Below are 15,460 nucleotides of genomic sequence, written 5' to 3'. Positions count from 1 at the left end.
CTTGCTATTGTTGAATCGTGGGGAAGCCAAAAGATGAATGGGGTAGCACATTTTATGTTTCTGCAGCGGGCAAGTTGGAAAAAGGCTCAGTCGAAGCGCATTGCGGCATCACGAGCTAGTTCTGCGCACCTACTCCGAGTCGAGAGAGCATATACCATTCATTGGCGTTTATAGGCGTTTGATACCATTTATGGCATTATACTATTTATCCTTATCTGACCTTTTGTACCGCCGTGAAACACATCTACTTTGAGCATCTACCTTGAGCATTCCCGTTACAAGCGAGCCATAGACGACGGAGAAGGGTCAACAGCTCCAAAGCATCATTGTTAAAAGAGGAGTGTATTATCCAGTTGTACGCCTATATGTTTTTTTGCTCCCATCTAAAGTATCATTGCATCCAGTTCTTTACATTGTGGCAGACATGTTTTGCCATTTTTTGTCTCTCCGTACATCCATACCAAAACAAAGCATGTGACATACCACTGCCAGTAAATTTATATTATCAAGAGAAAGCGCTCAGTTCCACGGGCTTTCGCCTTCTCAGCTCCGGTATCATCATCACCGATGACATGGGTTCAAATCATGAATGTAATAACACAAGTCAAAAGACAAGAAAGAAGAAGTGTAGATGAAGTTTGTTGTACAGGTGATTTTGGTCGTGTGTCGGGTTACTTGAACCTGTTCATTGCCGGACACGTCAAGTGTGCATTTCAGCTCAGTCTAGCAGTTGTCGATATTTAGAACAAAGAGTCTCCCGAGTCTCCGCGCGGCGACCTGTCAGAGTTGCGGCGGAAGTTGCCTCCGGAGCGGCCACGACCGCGATCGCCACCACGATCGCCACCGCGACCACCACCGCGGCCACCGCCACGGCCACCGAAGTCGTTGCTCCTGGCATTTGTTCTCATGCCATCAAATGGGTCGCTGCTGCGTCGAGAGTTTCTGTCAAAGTCGCGTCCTTCGCGGCCTCCAAATCTATCCGACCGGCGGGGAGAGTCGGAAGACTGCTCAGGGCCAAAGTTCAAGTTGGTGCGGCTGAAGCCATTTCTGTCAGCCTTAGACTTGGAAATGGTGGGAGGCGCCTTCCAGCCCCAACCGTCGGTGGCCCATTCGTTCATCTGGTCGACCATGTCGTCGCGTGCGCGCTTGTCAGCGGCACTGAATATGGTAACGCGGTAGGCGTCCTCGAGCATGCGCGATGGCATTTTCGAGTACAGCTGTTGGGTTGCGGCCATGACTTCCGGTTGCGCGTCGCCCGAGGTCTTATCAAATGTAGCCGATTCCAACGAGGTATTGGGCTTGAGAGGCAGGCCACGAAGCAGGCCACGCGCTCTGAAGCGGCTCATATCGGGTAAGAGGAGCCAGCCCTCACCGCCCTTTTGTTGGCGAGCAGTGCGGCCCAGGCGATGGATATACGTCTCGCGGTCTCGTGGGCAATCGACTTGGATGACGTGTGTGACATCCGGGAAGTCCATGCCACGAGCAGTGACGTCAGAAGAAAACAGGACTGCAGACTGCGACTTGCGGAAGTTTTCTGCGGCCCGGGTGCGGCCAGCCTGGGTCAGACCAGAGTGGATGGAAAAGTTTCGGATAAAAGTACGGTCCTTGTTCTTCGCGAAGCCCATTTCTCCTGCGAGCTCGGTCATGGCTGTCGTGTTGAGGTAGACAATAGCCTTGAAGGGTTTCTTGTCAGGGTTTTCCTTGGCTTCCGCAAGACCCTTCTCAATGAGCTCGAACAGGGCTGGGAAGACATTGTTCATGTGCGAGATAACGACGACGTTCTGGTCCACATGATCGTGCGTCAGCGACTCCGACTCGGAAATTGTCTGGACAAATTCAAAGTCGTCGGCGCGAACCATGCTTCGTGTGAGGCGAATGACTGAGTCAGGAATTGTGGCCGAGACGAGCATCGTTTGGCGCACTTTTTCGTCGGGCTTCGGCAAGATATTGATGATGGCATTGAGCTCGCGCTCGAATCCGACATCAAGCATTCGATCAGCTTCATCAAGTACCATGGCAGCCAGGTTGGGGGCTCCGATGCCACTGCGCTCGTCGGAAAGCAAATCATACAAACGGCCGGGCGTCGCTACCAGAAGATGGCATCCCTCGCGGCGCGTCTTGTACAGCATTTGGTTCTTCTGCGTACCGCCTACAGCAGACTGAACAACTAGGCCAGTGTGGCGAGTAAGACGACGCGCCTCCTCGGCAATCTGCTCTGCAAGCTCACGCGTGGGAGACATGATAATGCCGCGAATATCGTCGGGCCGAGCCTGGTACTTCGCGGATTTGGTTGCCAGGGTCGGGTCTTCGTTAATCATACGCTGTAGGAGTGGCAGAAGGAACGCAATGGTCTTGCCGGTTCCAGTTTTGGCTTGCGCAACGCTGTCGTTGTTACTGTTAGTGGGCGGACGGTTCATGTGGCTTGCAGAGGCGCGGCGCAACTTACATATCAGTGCCCTTGAGAGCCGGCGCAATCGTCTTGGCCTGCACAGGGCTCATGGTCTCGTAGCCCAGGTCTTTTGTGATAGCGCGCAGCAGCGTCTCGTTGACGCCCATGTCGGCGAGGCTGGCAAACTGCTTAGTCCAGTCCTCGCTCAGCTTGCGGGCTTCCTGCTGCTCGGCCGGCGACTCGGCGACGGCGGCTGCGGCGGCATCACTGCTGTAGAGGCGTGCAATTTGGCTCACAGCACTCCAAGACTGCACGGCTGGCATTGAGGGGCGAATCGTCTGCGCAGCGATGCGTTGCTGTCGCCCGAGAGTGACAGCCGCCTGGGGTAGGACCCGACGGGCAAGGCCCGCGGAAGTCCTCAATCCTTGGCGAAACATGTTCGCAGTGTGTATAGAGTACACCGGTCAGTTCCTAGTCGAAGAGCAAGGTCTGCGTAGTGTCGTGATATATTTATGAAGGTTGAAAGGGAGGAGAAAAGATGGATCGCGTGGTGAGGATAGCAGGACCCTGGGTAACATTGGCGGCAGAAACTTTTCGACTTTTTTTCCCCCTTTCGCCCTGCCCCAGTTCGGCCACCAGCAGCGCCCCACTTAGCCCGCCACTAGCGCGACTCGCATTCATGGTACAGCAACTTCATTTCGACGACGTAATCATCAACGGTATTAGTTGCTTCACTGTCACTTTCACAAGCGCAAAATGCTTCCGCGGTACTGCAGTTGAATGATGTTTGATGCTATAATGCGTGTAGTACCGTTAAAGAATGATAATCCATGATTAAAAATTGATATCAAAACGCCAGTGACCAATAAACCAGGACTCCAATGCTGCTCTGCTTCCTTCTAAAGATGAACCTGTGCCTTGCTGGAAACCAAAATCACCTTGGATGACCGTTGTTTGAGGCAGAATCAACCCTAATTTCAGACACAAACATTTCTGCCTCACAACACATCTTTGCTCATTTCATACGACCAGCCTCCCTCCCGCCTGAGTTTCTCTCTTGCCGCCATGTCCTTGCGAATATCGTCCTCCGTCAACCCATCTGGCCCACTCCAATTGGCACTCGATGTTCTGGCGCGAAATTTGTGCCATCTGTCTTTGCTCTTACTGAATACTTCTTCCATGTTCAGCGGTGCTGGCGGTCCGAAGATCTGCGACGGGTCCATTGTTTCTTGCCGCATCAGAGCCGCGCGAAGATCAGGAGACGCTGCCCAAGTTGCAATGTTGTTGATGCCAGGATCATCCTCCTCATCTTCATCGTCAGTATCGATTTCAGGCAAGTCGATAGCTTCTCCGTTCTGGAACTGGGGAGAAGAGCGAGGCACGGATTTCGCTGCCGACTTGGCTGCAAGATAAGGGCCAGGACGCGCGGGCGTCTTGAAAGCAGGACCAGCAGCGTTGGCGTTCGGCGCGAACGGGATGTTCCCCTTAGATATCTGCGCCATGTCCACAGGGCGAGTAGCCTTGCTTTGGAGCTGATGCGTCACCGAAGCCTTGAACAAATCATGAACTGAACTCGGCGGTGCATTTGAGTAGCCATTTTGGAAAAGCGACTTCGGCGGCACGTCCTTCTTAAAGCCGGGAGATGGTCGCACAGCATGGCCTTTGATGGAGAGGCTGCCGCCTTCAGCATCATCTTGGACGGCCTCGCTAGTGCGGCGCCTTTTGGCATCTTTTCCTTGATATGCCGGTCCTGCACGAGTCGGCGGCCGACGGTCCTGCGTGTCTTCATTGCTCTCGTGCCCGACGGGGCGCTTTGTTCCGGCTTTGCTCAAGGTCGACTCGGCCTGTTGTCGCTGAGGTCCTGCCATCATGCGGGAGGGAGGTCTGTTCCCTTGGGCCTCCATCTTTTGCTGCTGGCTGAGCGTGAAGTCGGGGGGGCCATTTGGCTGAGATCGGGCGACTGGAGGAGGCGCCTTCGTTTTCTTTGCCTTTTCCAAGGCTGCCTGTCGCTGTGCCATCTTGCGCTCTTCCGCCAAGTCCTTCTCCTTTTTCTGGCGCTCTGCATCGGCCCGTCGCTGTTGCTCCTGGCGGCGCTGCTCTTCTTGAGAAGCAGCACGCTTGCGCTCTGCTTCGGCCTTTGCATCCCGGCGTTTTTGTGCCTCTCGCTCTTCTGCTTCTTTCTTCTTGGCAGCGGTCTCCGCGGCTTTCGGGCGCGTGTTGGTGCTTGACTTGAGGCTCTGTGATGATGCCTTGCTGTGTAGAGACGCTTTGCTCGCTTTGACGCTCAGCTGATGTTGCGAGCTGGGCAGGCTAGCAGCCTCCAGTGGATTTGTTGACTGTCTGCCCGCCTGGTGGAATTGCGAGTGCTGAGATCCGGGCTTGACGCGAATGACTGTGGGGGCTTGCTTCGCCTTCAGATCTTCCTTGGTCGGTTTTAGCGGTCGCTTCACGTCTCGGTTTCGTAGGGAGTGCGTGGTGCTTGCTGTTCTAGCAACCGATGGTGGTGCAATTTGTGGCGCTTCGCTCATATCCACATCCTGGGAAATTGTCTTCTGTTCGTCGTCGTCAGATTTTGCTCTGCGAGGGCTGCTGCGAGCCTTGGGCGTCTGTTTTGCGTGCATTTGTTCCTCTTGCTTCTTCGCGGCAATCTCCTTCTCCATGGCAGCAATTCGCTCCTGTTCCTTGCTAAAAACCCGGGCTTTCTCTCGCTCCTTTTCACGCGCCTTGTCCAGCCTGTCCATTTGCTCGGCCATGAGCCGCGCCTCTTTTTCTCGGCGCTTGTCCTCCCGCTCGCGTTCTGTGGAAGCTCGCGTACGACGCGTCTTCGCGGGGCTCAAGGAGCCTGTTGTTTTATGTGACGCGTCGGAAGCAACCCTAGTCTTGGGAGCGAATGAAGAAGTGGAGGGAGACGGATGCATTCCGAACTGAGCTGTAGAAGACGACAGCAACGAGGACTTCCCCTCTGCGCTTATTGCAGCACTGCTCGCCAGAAGACTTCTCGAGCCTTTCAAGATAGACGACAGCTTGCTCTTCATCTGCTTGAGCGGGCTATCACGGAACAATCGTGACGGTGACCCAGATGGTGTCTCAAGGCCTTGAGATTCTACGACAGTATCCAGCCCGTGAGATACCGATGTGGATTTGGTGAGAGTCAACTCACCCTTAGCATTGGATACCATGCTAGGAAGTGTTGAGACAGATGCAGACTTGCCATGAGTTTGCAAGCGAGTGGCATAATCCGTTTTTGCAGCAAATTCTGGCTGGCCAATCGTGCCCTTTCCTTGTATGCCCTCCATGACGTCCGCAGAATAGCTCTTAGGAAATGGAGGGCGTGTCTCCGTCCCGGGGGCTGCGCTCGGGGGCTCAATCCAGTCATCGTCGTCTTCCTCTTCAGGAAAGGCGCCTGGTGTCGTTTGAAGCACTTTGCTGATGCTTGGGTTGCGCGTTGGAGAAGCTGCCATGCTCGGGTCCGATTGTGACACCGGCAGCGCACTCTGCTTGACGGACGAAACATTGGGATATGAGCGAGCTTGTCCCAACGTCCCGCCGTTTGACTTCCCGAGCTGATTGATCTGGTCCTGGAGCCGTTGTGTGTATGTCTTCGTGTGGCTAAGTGCGTCACCGACAATTGGTTTGACTGGCTCCTCTTCTTCTTCATCCACATCCATCTCACTGTCACTGTCGCGTTCTGGAGAGGCATCTTTCGCGGCATGGCCGAGGCTTTTGCCTGCACTAGATTTCTCCAAGTGGCTAACATGCGAGACTCTTCCAACACTTTTGCCAGCGGCTAGCGGTTCTCGGGCCGGAAGCGATGCAAAATTCAGGCTGCTCTTACGCACCACTTGTCGAATGGGGCTAGAAGCTTCCGAGGGTGTGTCTGGCTCGTCGTTTTCATCGGCCACGTCAGTCAAATCCGAGTGGATGATGGGAGATTTCAGTGGCGACTGCTTCCAGGGCGATGACGACTGGACATGTTTGGCGAGATTGTGACGCATCGGTGAAGCTTCAGCATCAGAGAAGACGGTCTGCTTTGGGAAGTGCTGTGACTGTTCCTCTCTGGCAGTCTGGAACGTCTTATCGGATACGGCTGCGAAAGCTGCTTGAGATTGTATGTGTTTTGTCGAAACGTTCGTATTGTGGACCCCCCTGGGCTTTTGCGAGCTGCTTTCTAAATCATCGAAGACGGGGGGAGCCGAGTCAACGATATCCTGACTGCCGTAGTAGCCGGAATCTTGAGTAGACTGTGACTGGGGCATGGGCTTTGCCGCCGCCGCCAAGAGTTTCGGTGATCGGCCGATGCCTTTTGGAGAGAGTAGCTTGTTGATATGCTGCGGAGGCGCGGCATTCGGTGTCGTGGTAAAAACATCGGAAAGCGGCTAGCAGGTGTTAGGCTTGTCCACCATCAGTAACATTTGAAGACTTACCACTCTGGCATCACCCGGCGCGACGGCTTTTCGAATTGTGCGCGGTGTCTTGCCACGTAGCTTCCCTGGGGTTTTGAAGGCATCGGCAAAGTTCCTACTTCAGTGTTAACGGGCTGGAAGAGCTAATCGGTGAAGCAGACGCGTACGTTTCGTTTTCGTCAAAGATACCAGCCATATGCTCATTCAGCCACTCCATTTCATTTCGCGCTGAGAAAGAAAACTCTTCGACTTCTGACTGAACAATCTGGAGGGCCGACGAGCGTTCTTCGGTAATCCATGGCGCGGATCCGACTTGGAGGCGAGGACCTCGCATCGCGGCCATTGTGAGTTGATGCCGCAGCCGCGTGGGCGGTTGGTGAAATTGACTAGTTGTGCAGGCGGCCTGAGGAGCTTGATCGTCTAGACTCTGGTAGTTGCGAAGACATGAGAAAGTGCGATGATGACCAGCCGGAAAGTTAAAAGAACATTACAGGGCAGACGTTCAAGGTCGAGGTATTAGCAAGGGCAGTCAGTGGAGGTGCCGTTCCGTTCCACAGCAATGTTTTGATTCCAGCTACATCTGGTTAGCGCGAAATGGCCACGACCTTTCTGACCCAGCGCGTCACTTCGAAGCACGAACAAATTGGGTCACGTGAAGATAGGCCGATCGGGCTTATCAGAAACCAAACAAGGGATTGTTTACTTTCCGGTCGCGTAAAGCGGGCAACTGTAGATTGGATGCGCCGCCAGTCAAGGCTTCACATAGCACATTTATGATCAAGGGCTAATACGTTATCATGAGGGTGATAGAAGTGGTCATTGACGTAAGAATTTCCAGATGAAGAACTGTGCTTCTTCTTCATGCGGATGCTAACCAATTCTGCAGGGCTTCAAGTCGTACGCCGTGCGTACGGTCATCTCCGGCTGGTTTGTTATCCCCGATACATCACGAACGCAGTGCATCGCTGACTCTACTCTAGGGATGAAAGCTTCAACTCGATTACTGGCCTCAACGGCAGCGGTAAATCTAATATTTTGGACGCGATCTGCTTTGTCCTTGGTATTACGAATATGACGACAGTGCGAGCGCAAAATCTCCAGGTAACATCATTCAACCTGCAAGCGCATAAGGTGCCGTCGCTGACTTTTATTGCAAGGATCTCATTTACAAGCGCGGCCAAGCTGGCGTTACAAAGGCGAGCGTGACAATCGTTTTCGACAACCGAGACACCAAGAAATCCCCAATCGGCTTCGAAGAATATGCGTCAATCAGCGTTACGCGACAAATTGTCCTAGGCGGCACTTCCAAATACCTCATCAATGGTCACCGCGCTCAGCAGCAAACAGTCCAGAACCTGTTTCAGTCTGTCCAACTCAACATCAACAATCCGAACTTCCTGATCATGCAGGGACGTATCACAAAAGTCCTCAATATGAAGGCTGTTGAGATCCTTGCTATGATTGAAGAAGCAGCGGGAACTCGAATGTTTGAGGATCGTCGGGACAAAGCCTTGAAAACTATGGCCAAGAAAGAGGTCAAGCTTCAGGAACTCAGAGAACTCCTCAAAGACGAGATTGAGCCGAAGCTTGAGAAGCTACGCACTGAAAAGCGAGCCTTCCTGGACTATCAGCAGACGCAAAACGACCTCGAGCGACTAACTCGAGTAGTTGTTGCTTACGATTATACCAAATGTCAAGAAAAACTACGCCAGACTGCCGCTGATTTAGAAGGCAAGAAGCAGCGACATGCTGGACTGGAAGAATCGGCAAAACGACTTCGAAGCGAGCTCTCTCATTTGGAGGAAGACATGAAGAAGATCCAAGCTCAACGAGAAAAGGAGGCAAAAAAGGGCAGCAAAGCTCAAGCACTAGAGGAGAAGGTCAAGAAGCATGCCAATGAACTGGTTCGACTGGCCACGATCATGGATCTAAAAAACTCTAGCTTGGCCGAAGAGAAGGAGAAGAAGCTTGCCTTGCAAAAGACTGTCGCCGAACTCGAAGCCGCCCTAGAAGAGAAGACTGCTACTTTCAATACGGCGAAGGCAAAGTGTGACGCTGAGAAGGACAGCCTCGCCAAGCAAGCCGAAGAGGTGGAGTCGAAAGAAGAGCTGCTGCAGACTCTTCAAACCGGTGTGGCTTCCAAGGATGGCCAGGAAAACGGTTACCAAGGCCAACTTCAAGACGCGAAAAGTCGCGCCAATGCGGCTGCCACAGCACAAGAACAGTCCAAGATCAAGATTACGCACTTGCAGAGCAGAGTGAAGGAGGAAGAGCCGCGCGCGAAAAAGGCCAAGGAGCAAAATGCCGGCTTGCTCCGCGACCTCGAAGGGCTGAAGGCACAGGCTCAAAGGCTTGAGAAGGAGCTGGCCAAGCTAGGCTTTGAGCCTGGTCAAGAGGAGGAAATGTACAAGCAAGAATCCGCTCTGCAACAAACTATTCGTGGCTTGCGTCAGGAGTCGGATAAGCTCAAGAGGAAAGTTGCCAACATTGACTTCAACTATGCCGACCCGGTACCCAATTTCGATCGGTCAAGGGTCAAGGGTCTAGTCGCTCAGCTTTTCACTCTCGACAAGAACCATACCAAGGCAGGAACGGCACTGGAGATTTGTGCTGGTGGTCGCCTATACAACGTGGTCGTGGATTCAGAAGTCACTGGCACGCAGCTTTTACAAAGGGGCAAACTCAGGAAGCGCGTTACCATCATCCCCCTGAACAAAATCTCTGCTTTCAAAGCATCCGCTCAAACGATCGCGACTGCTCAAAACATTGCCCCTGGCAAAGTGAATCTCGCGCTGTCTTTGGTTGGGTATGACGACGAAGTTTCCTCTGCTATGGAATATGTGTTCGGAAACACTCTTGTTTGCGAGGATGCGGAGACGGCTAAACGTGTTACGTTTGATCCGAGTGTCAAGATGCGCAGTATCACCCTTGAGGGAGACTCTTACGATCCATCGGGAACTCTGTCCGGCGGTAGTGCTCCAATATCCAGCGGCGTCCTAGTTACATTGCAGCAACTCAACAGCCTAACTCGTGAGCTCAATGAGGCAGAGATTTCCCTGAAGCAACTCCAGGCCCAGATGGCTAAAGAAAAGTCTAAACTTGATCAAGCCCGTCGCATCAAGCAAGATCTTGACTTGAAGAGCCACGAAATTAAGCTAGGCGAAGAGCAAATCAGCGGAAACTCCTCCTCATCAATTATTCAGGAGGTCGAGAATATGAAGACAACCATTGCTGAGCTTCAGGAAAGCATAATTGAAGCAAAAACCCGGCAAGCTGAAGCCAATGTGGATGTCAAGCGTATCGAGAAGGATATGAAAGATTTCGACAACAACAAGGACGGAAAGCTTATCGAACTTCAAAAGTCGGTTGATACACTTCGGGCTGATTTACAAAAGAACACGGGAGCCGTCAAAGCCTTGCAAAAGCGCCTACAGGGAGTACAGCTTGACTTGGAGCAAGTGAACACTGATCTTACGGCATCTCGTGATCAGCTTCAGGAACTTGGTTTCAACATCAAGACGCAAGAGAATGACATGCAAGATGTTACCAAGCAGCAGGATGCGCTGAGGAAGACGCATGATTCTCTACAAGCTGATCTGGACGATGAACGCGCCAAACTGAGCCAATTCGATGATGAGCTGCGTGCGCTTGACGAAGCGACACGCTCGAAGAATGCTCGTATCGCTGAAGAAGGCCTGGAAATGCAGAAGCTGGGTCATCAGGTTGAGAAGTTCAACAAAGAGCAGCAAACTGCAGTAGAGAACGTCTCTCGTCTGGAAGCGGATCATGACTGGATTCATGATGAGCAAGACAAGTTTGGTCGCAGCGGCACGCCATACGACTTCAAGGGTCAGAATATTGCCGAGTGCAAGTCGACGCTGCGCAACTTGACGGAGCGCTCGCAGGGCATGAAGAAGAAGATCAACCCGAAGGTCATGAACATGATTGATAGTGTAGAGAAGAAGGAGGTATCTCTCAAGAACATGATCAAGACGGTCATTCGCGATAAAAGGAAGATTGAGGAGACGATTTTCAGTCTTGATGACTACAAGAAGAAGGCTCTGCAGGAAACGTGGGAGAAGGTGAATGGCGACTTTGGCCAGATTTTCTCTGAGCTGCTGCCGGGCGGCAGCTTCGCCAAGCTTGATCCTCCCGAGGGCAAGACGATTGGTGACGGTCTAGAAGTCAAAGTCTGCCTTGGCAAGGTGTGGAAGCAGAGCCTCACGGAACTCAGCGGTGGTCAACGGTATGTCAACTCCGATCGGGTCAGCATTATATATCAAACGCTAATTTTTCATAGCTCTCTGGTTGCCTTGTCTCTTATCATGGCACTCTTGCAGTTCAAGCCGGCTCCCATGTACATCTTGGACGAGGTGGACGCCGCTCTGGATCTGTCGCATACGCAGAATATCGGACGTCTCATCAAGACGCGGTTCAAGGGCTCGCAGTTCATTGTCGTCAGTCTCAAAGATGGCATGTTCCAGAACGCCAACCGCATTTTCCGAACACGCTTCAGCGAAGGCACCAGTATGGTGCAAGCCTTGACGCCAGCCGACCTTAAGTGATTGAGAGGTCACGTATTCTGGTCTGTGCTTGCCACAACTACAGTTTACCGGCGTTGATATTTTGTACATGTGCCTCGCCGCCGGAACTACGGTTACATTTAATTTTTCCTCGATGTTGTTTATGATCTGCTGGATATGGGACGGGAAAGCACTGGGAGCGCGGAGAATTGCGTTTTTGTTTTTACTTTACAACTTTTTTGATGCAAAAGATACATTATGATGACATCAAGTAATCCACAATGAAGTGACTAATGTGATTCGACGCGGACGACCAAGAGTCTACAAGGCGTGGTGTGCGCCGCGCTTAAGGACGGAAATCTCCATGCCGACTCGGATCCTCGACTTCAGATTATGTGACGCGACGTCTGGCGAGAATAGGGGGCACATTTGCATGCCCATGCAACCCTTCTTGGGGGCACCGGCATCAATCTCTCGGTAGTGCCGCAAGGCGTAGTCTGGTTCTACTTTGTGCCGGATACCTGTGGCTGGATCGACGTTTGGTAGTTTGCATCTGGAACTCGTCACGGTGGGTTAGCCGCATGTCCAGAGCGTTCGGCTTGGGAGATCGTCTTCATCTCCTCCAATCGACTTCAAGGTGAGCACTAACCTAACCGTTCGGCAAGAAACGTCAAAGAGACTATCTGCGTCCTGGCGGCTTACAGCTTTGAACTGAACAGACCGCCAGTCATCTTCGTCATACTCGGGGAGGCCAGACACTAAAAGTAACAGCGGCACGTCAGAAGCTTAAATCTTTGCTTTCCATGCTGTCGGCATTTTCCTTTTCTTGCCGCTCCCTCGGCGGCTTCATCTCATGGCACGTGAAGTACCAGGGCCGCGGAGAGAGCATTCCGCGCCACCGATTGGTGCCGACGCAACTTGTCTGAATGCAGTGTTACTTACCGATGATATTAGGTCTGAACCGGCGAGCATCGAGACGGTCAATGTCTGCGTCCCGGCGGATCTTTGACTCCAGAGCTCGAACGCTGCTGAGATTGAGCAAGTGCAGTGGGTACTACAGCCGGCCACGTTAGTGATCTAGACTTTTGATGTATTCTTCCATTTGACAATTTTATGCATGTGAATCTTCATTCAACGAGGGCCTGGGGAGGTAGACGGCGGGAAGGATCTGAGTGGACCAAGCGAAAGCGCTGTTGATGCCAACGTACGTCTCCAATGCAACGCTAAGTTGGTCGAAACAGGGACAGCAGGGGTGTGCATAAGCCACGCATATCAGCTTGGCGGAGTGCAGTGAAATATGAGTAATGTACTGAGAGAAAAGAGGGAATGAAGAAAACGAGCTAAATATTTCTACTTACTGCATCCTGAAAGTCAATTTCAGGCTGGTAACCTGCAACTTCGCGCGTTGGCGCGCAGCCAAGGACTTGACGGCGCTGGGCGGGATCCAGGCGAAAGAGGCCTAGCCTGGCAGGCTCGAGGCCAAGGTAGAGGGCGAGCTCTTTAGGGAGCTCGGGACCCATGTTGAGGGACGGAATCACGTTACGGAAGTGTGTCACCTCGGCATGGGAGTAGCCGCGGGCTTTGACTTCGTGGGCGGACGGGAAGCTCATCGGCAGCATGAACTCGCGCTCGGGAGCGGCGGACAGGCCACGGCTCAGCTTGGCAGCCATCGTCTCGACGAGTCCCCAGGCGCCGGGACTGCGCCAGGGAAAGCGCACGACCACGAAGCTTTCGCTGGCGCCGGACCCGTCCTCGCCCGTCATCGGGCCTAGCTGCCTGCTGTGCTTTGAGGCGTCCGGCACCCAGAGATCGACTTTGATGTTGGCCATGGACGCAATCTGTCGCAGCGTCAGCACCTCCCAGTAGTCGACTTTTTTGCTAGAGGCTGCTGCTGCTGCTGCTGCTGCAGGGTCCGTCCGCGGCTTCCTGGTCTTTAGCTGCGCGAGGCAGAAGACGCGATCGTGCTCAAGGCCTGTGGGCAGCACCGTCGCCTCGGCCAGCTCGATGCCCTGGCAGGACTTGAGCGGGTAGATGTGCAGGCTGTGAATCTTGGGCGGTGACGGCCGGCCACTGCTCCCGGCGCGGCCGTTGGCATGACCGTTGGTGGTGGTGGCGGCACGAGCCGCCGCCGTCCATTGGTCGCGCAAGTTGCTCTCCTGCGGCGGGACCCCAATCTTGGAGTGCGTCTGGCCAAGAGCATCGGATCTCTCGACCGGGATGGGCGGGAATATTATCAAGACGGGTATGGAAAAGACGACGAGGGTGATGAGGAACAAAAACACCGACGACACGTCCAGTAGCGACGCAACCTCGGCCAACCACGACGTCATTTGGGCCACACAATCTCTGGGGACGAGGGCGCTCGATAGGGAAGGGAAACGGCTGTGAGAAGTGGTATGCCGAGTCACGAAAACGAATGCGGCGCTGTCGAGACGGAATTCTGTTTGCCCTTGATAGCGCGATCTTGCGTACTGAGGCCGGAAAATATCACGTCAGGGGATCTTCCTTGCGCAAAGACGTTATTTGTTTCACGCCGTGTATGAGCCCGCATCCGGGGGTTCGGGGTCCACCGGCAGCAGCCTGGTATGCCACCAACAGGGCGCAGCAAGCCGGGGGCGGCATGGCGTCGGAGAATTAATCCTGACAGTAACTGGACCTGGATAGGTCAAAGCTGTGAATGTTGAGATCAGAGTACCTGTTCTTTGACGCGTTTGGCTCCCAGAGCCTCACGACCGAGCAGTCATGCACAGTTGGTTGGCTGCAGGGTACTGCAGGGTAGGTGCTTCATCAGAGTGACAGACTTCTCGATGTGCATATGGACTCCTCATGCGCGCTGCTATTTTTCCGTTCATCTCGATATTGTCGGCATACTTGATGCAGACATGTGTACTCTTTACCAACAACGGGGTAATTGTCCCTATCGCTTGAAGTCGGTCAGTTGCCCGAGACAGCTCCACCCGTCTCGACGGCTCTCGCTTTTTCGTAGGAACCCAGCCTCGCGGGGCTGGCTGTCCCCCGTAAGTTGGGTTCTTCGTGAGCGAATAGGACACCTGAGAATATATTAATCGCCATCATGGAAAGGACTAATCATCCTTGGCTCTGGCCAGGACCGTACTCAGCAGAAAACAACTCGTGCCATTTCGCAAGGAGGAAGCGGGGAATTGAACGCCACCTTACGACATTGCAAACAAGCCTCCTAGAACCTGATTAGGGATACCCAAGGCAACCAGGATTCATCGTCCGCTCCGTGAGGGATGGCCGGTGCTTAAAGTGATTCAAGGAATCGAACATTGCACAGAGCTCCGATACAGAGTGAAGAGTGCTACATCGTGCGCCGATCTTAAGCCGTCAAATATAGGCCGTCAGTCTGTGCATAGAGCCGCCCAGCAGGGGTCCGGCCAACGACATCCGCAGAATGGTCTCAGTGACGCCGGACATGAAGCACCGGATTCTGGGCTTTCCGCTGGGGTGGCCCCTGATGCAGCCTTTACCGTGGGACGTCCGTTATTACGTCGCGCAAAAGGTTAAATATTTCTCTCGCAGGAAGGCATGGCCAATCAATAGTGGTTTTTATGGTGCGACTAATTGTCCCTCCACGGGTGCAACTCCGCTAGCTGAGTTGACTTTGTTAGTCTTGCAAGCATGTGCGGCCGCATCCTCTTATCTGATCCAGGGCGGCCTCCTACGTTGGCACAGACATTTGATGTATTGGGCTAGGAAGACGCGAAAATGGTAAAAATAAGAGAATTTTGGCTTGCAAGTAGTGGAACACGCCTGATTGACAAAGTGCCGATATGACGTTGCGTGTTTCGTCAGCACGTCGCGGCGGACAAGTCTTTCCGTGCCTAGAACACTCTAAGTAGTGTCGTTGGAGAGAGACTAATGAAGATGGCGAAAACAGAAAATAGAGAAGGAGTGATGCGTGCGTACTCCTCGAATTGCTGTGTGTGCCTACTGACTTCGACACGCAGCTGCATCTGCTCGCCCCAATCCAAGCTTTTCTTGATCCCTGCATTTGGTACAAGAATCGCTGCCACCATGTAATTGTAAATTGTCTTTCACCATGCAAAGCAGTGTTTGTTTTAGAGTGTTGAGGAACAGTGTCATATGTCGAAGTCAGACAAAACGCCCATCCGTTCGGCAGT

The 15,460-nt window shown here is 53.2% G+C and overlaps 4 protein-coding genes across 4 annotated transcripts; 1 reads left to right on the top strand and 3 right to left on the bottom strand.

Moving 5' to 3' along the window:
- Positions 1 to 740: 740 nt before the first annotated feature.
- On the bottom strand, positions 741 to 2,826 carry LMH87_006216 (uncharacterized protein; the record flags this gene model as incomplete). The annotated part of the gene is made up of 2 exons (XM_056204068.1): positions 741 to 2,382; positions 2,447 to 2,826. 2 exons carry the CDS (start codon positions 2,824 to 2,826, stop codon positions 741 to 743), a joined length of 2,022 nt encoding a protein of 673 aa, XP_056059461.1.
- A 561-nt stretch (positions 2,827 to 3,387) lies between these two features.
- LMH87_006215 (uncharacterized protein) lies at positions 3,388 to 7,135 on the bottom strand (the record flags this gene model as incomplete). The annotated part of the gene is made up of 3 exons (XM_056204067.1): positions 3,388 to 6,765; positions 6,814 to 6,907; positions 6,960 to 7,135. The coding sequence occupies 3 exons, from the start codon at positions 7,133 to 7,135 to the stop codon at positions 3,388 to 3,390; spliced, it is 3,648 nt and encodes a 1,215-aa protein (XP_056059460.1).
- A 454-nt stretch (positions 7,136 to 7,589) lies between these two features.
- LMH87_006214 (uncharacterized protein) lies at positions 7,590 to 11,357 on the top strand (the record flags this gene model as incomplete). The annotated part of the gene is made up of 5 exons (XM_056204066.1): positions 7,590 to 7,616; positions 7,679 to 7,719; positions 7,773 to 7,893; positions 7,950 to 11,038; positions 11,093 to 11,357. 5 exons carry the CDS (start codon positions 7,590 to 7,592, stop codon positions 11,355 to 11,357), a joined length of 3,543 nt encoding a protein of 1,180 aa, XP_056059459.1.
- Positions 11,358 to 11,636: 279 nt separating this feature from the next.
- LMH87_006213 (uncharacterized protein) lies at positions 11,637 to 13,645 on the bottom strand (the record flags this gene model as incomplete). Its single annotated transcript, XM_056204065.1, has 5 exons — positions 11,637 to 11,868; positions 11,965 to 12,073; positions 12,258 to 12,369; positions 12,674 to 13,013; positions 13,062 to 13,645. The coding sequence occupies 5 exons, from the start codon at positions 13,643 to 13,645 to the stop codon at positions 11,637 to 11,639; spliced, it is 1,377 nt and encodes a 458-aa protein (XP_056059458.1).
- Positions 13,646 to 15,460: the final 1,815 nt, after the last annotated feature.

This window comes from Akanthomyces muscarius, chromosome 1 (assembly GCF_028009165.1).
Source record: "Akanthomyces muscarius strain Ve6 chromosome 1, whole genome shotgun sequence".
NCBI classification, from domain to species: domain Eukaryota; kingdom Fungi; phylum Ascomycota; class Sordariomycetes; order Hypocreales; family Cordycipitaceae; genus Akanthomyces; species Akanthomyces muscarius.
The sequence above is the reverse complement of the archived record's forward strand: the minus strand, read 5'-3'. Positions and strand labels throughout refer to the sequence as shown.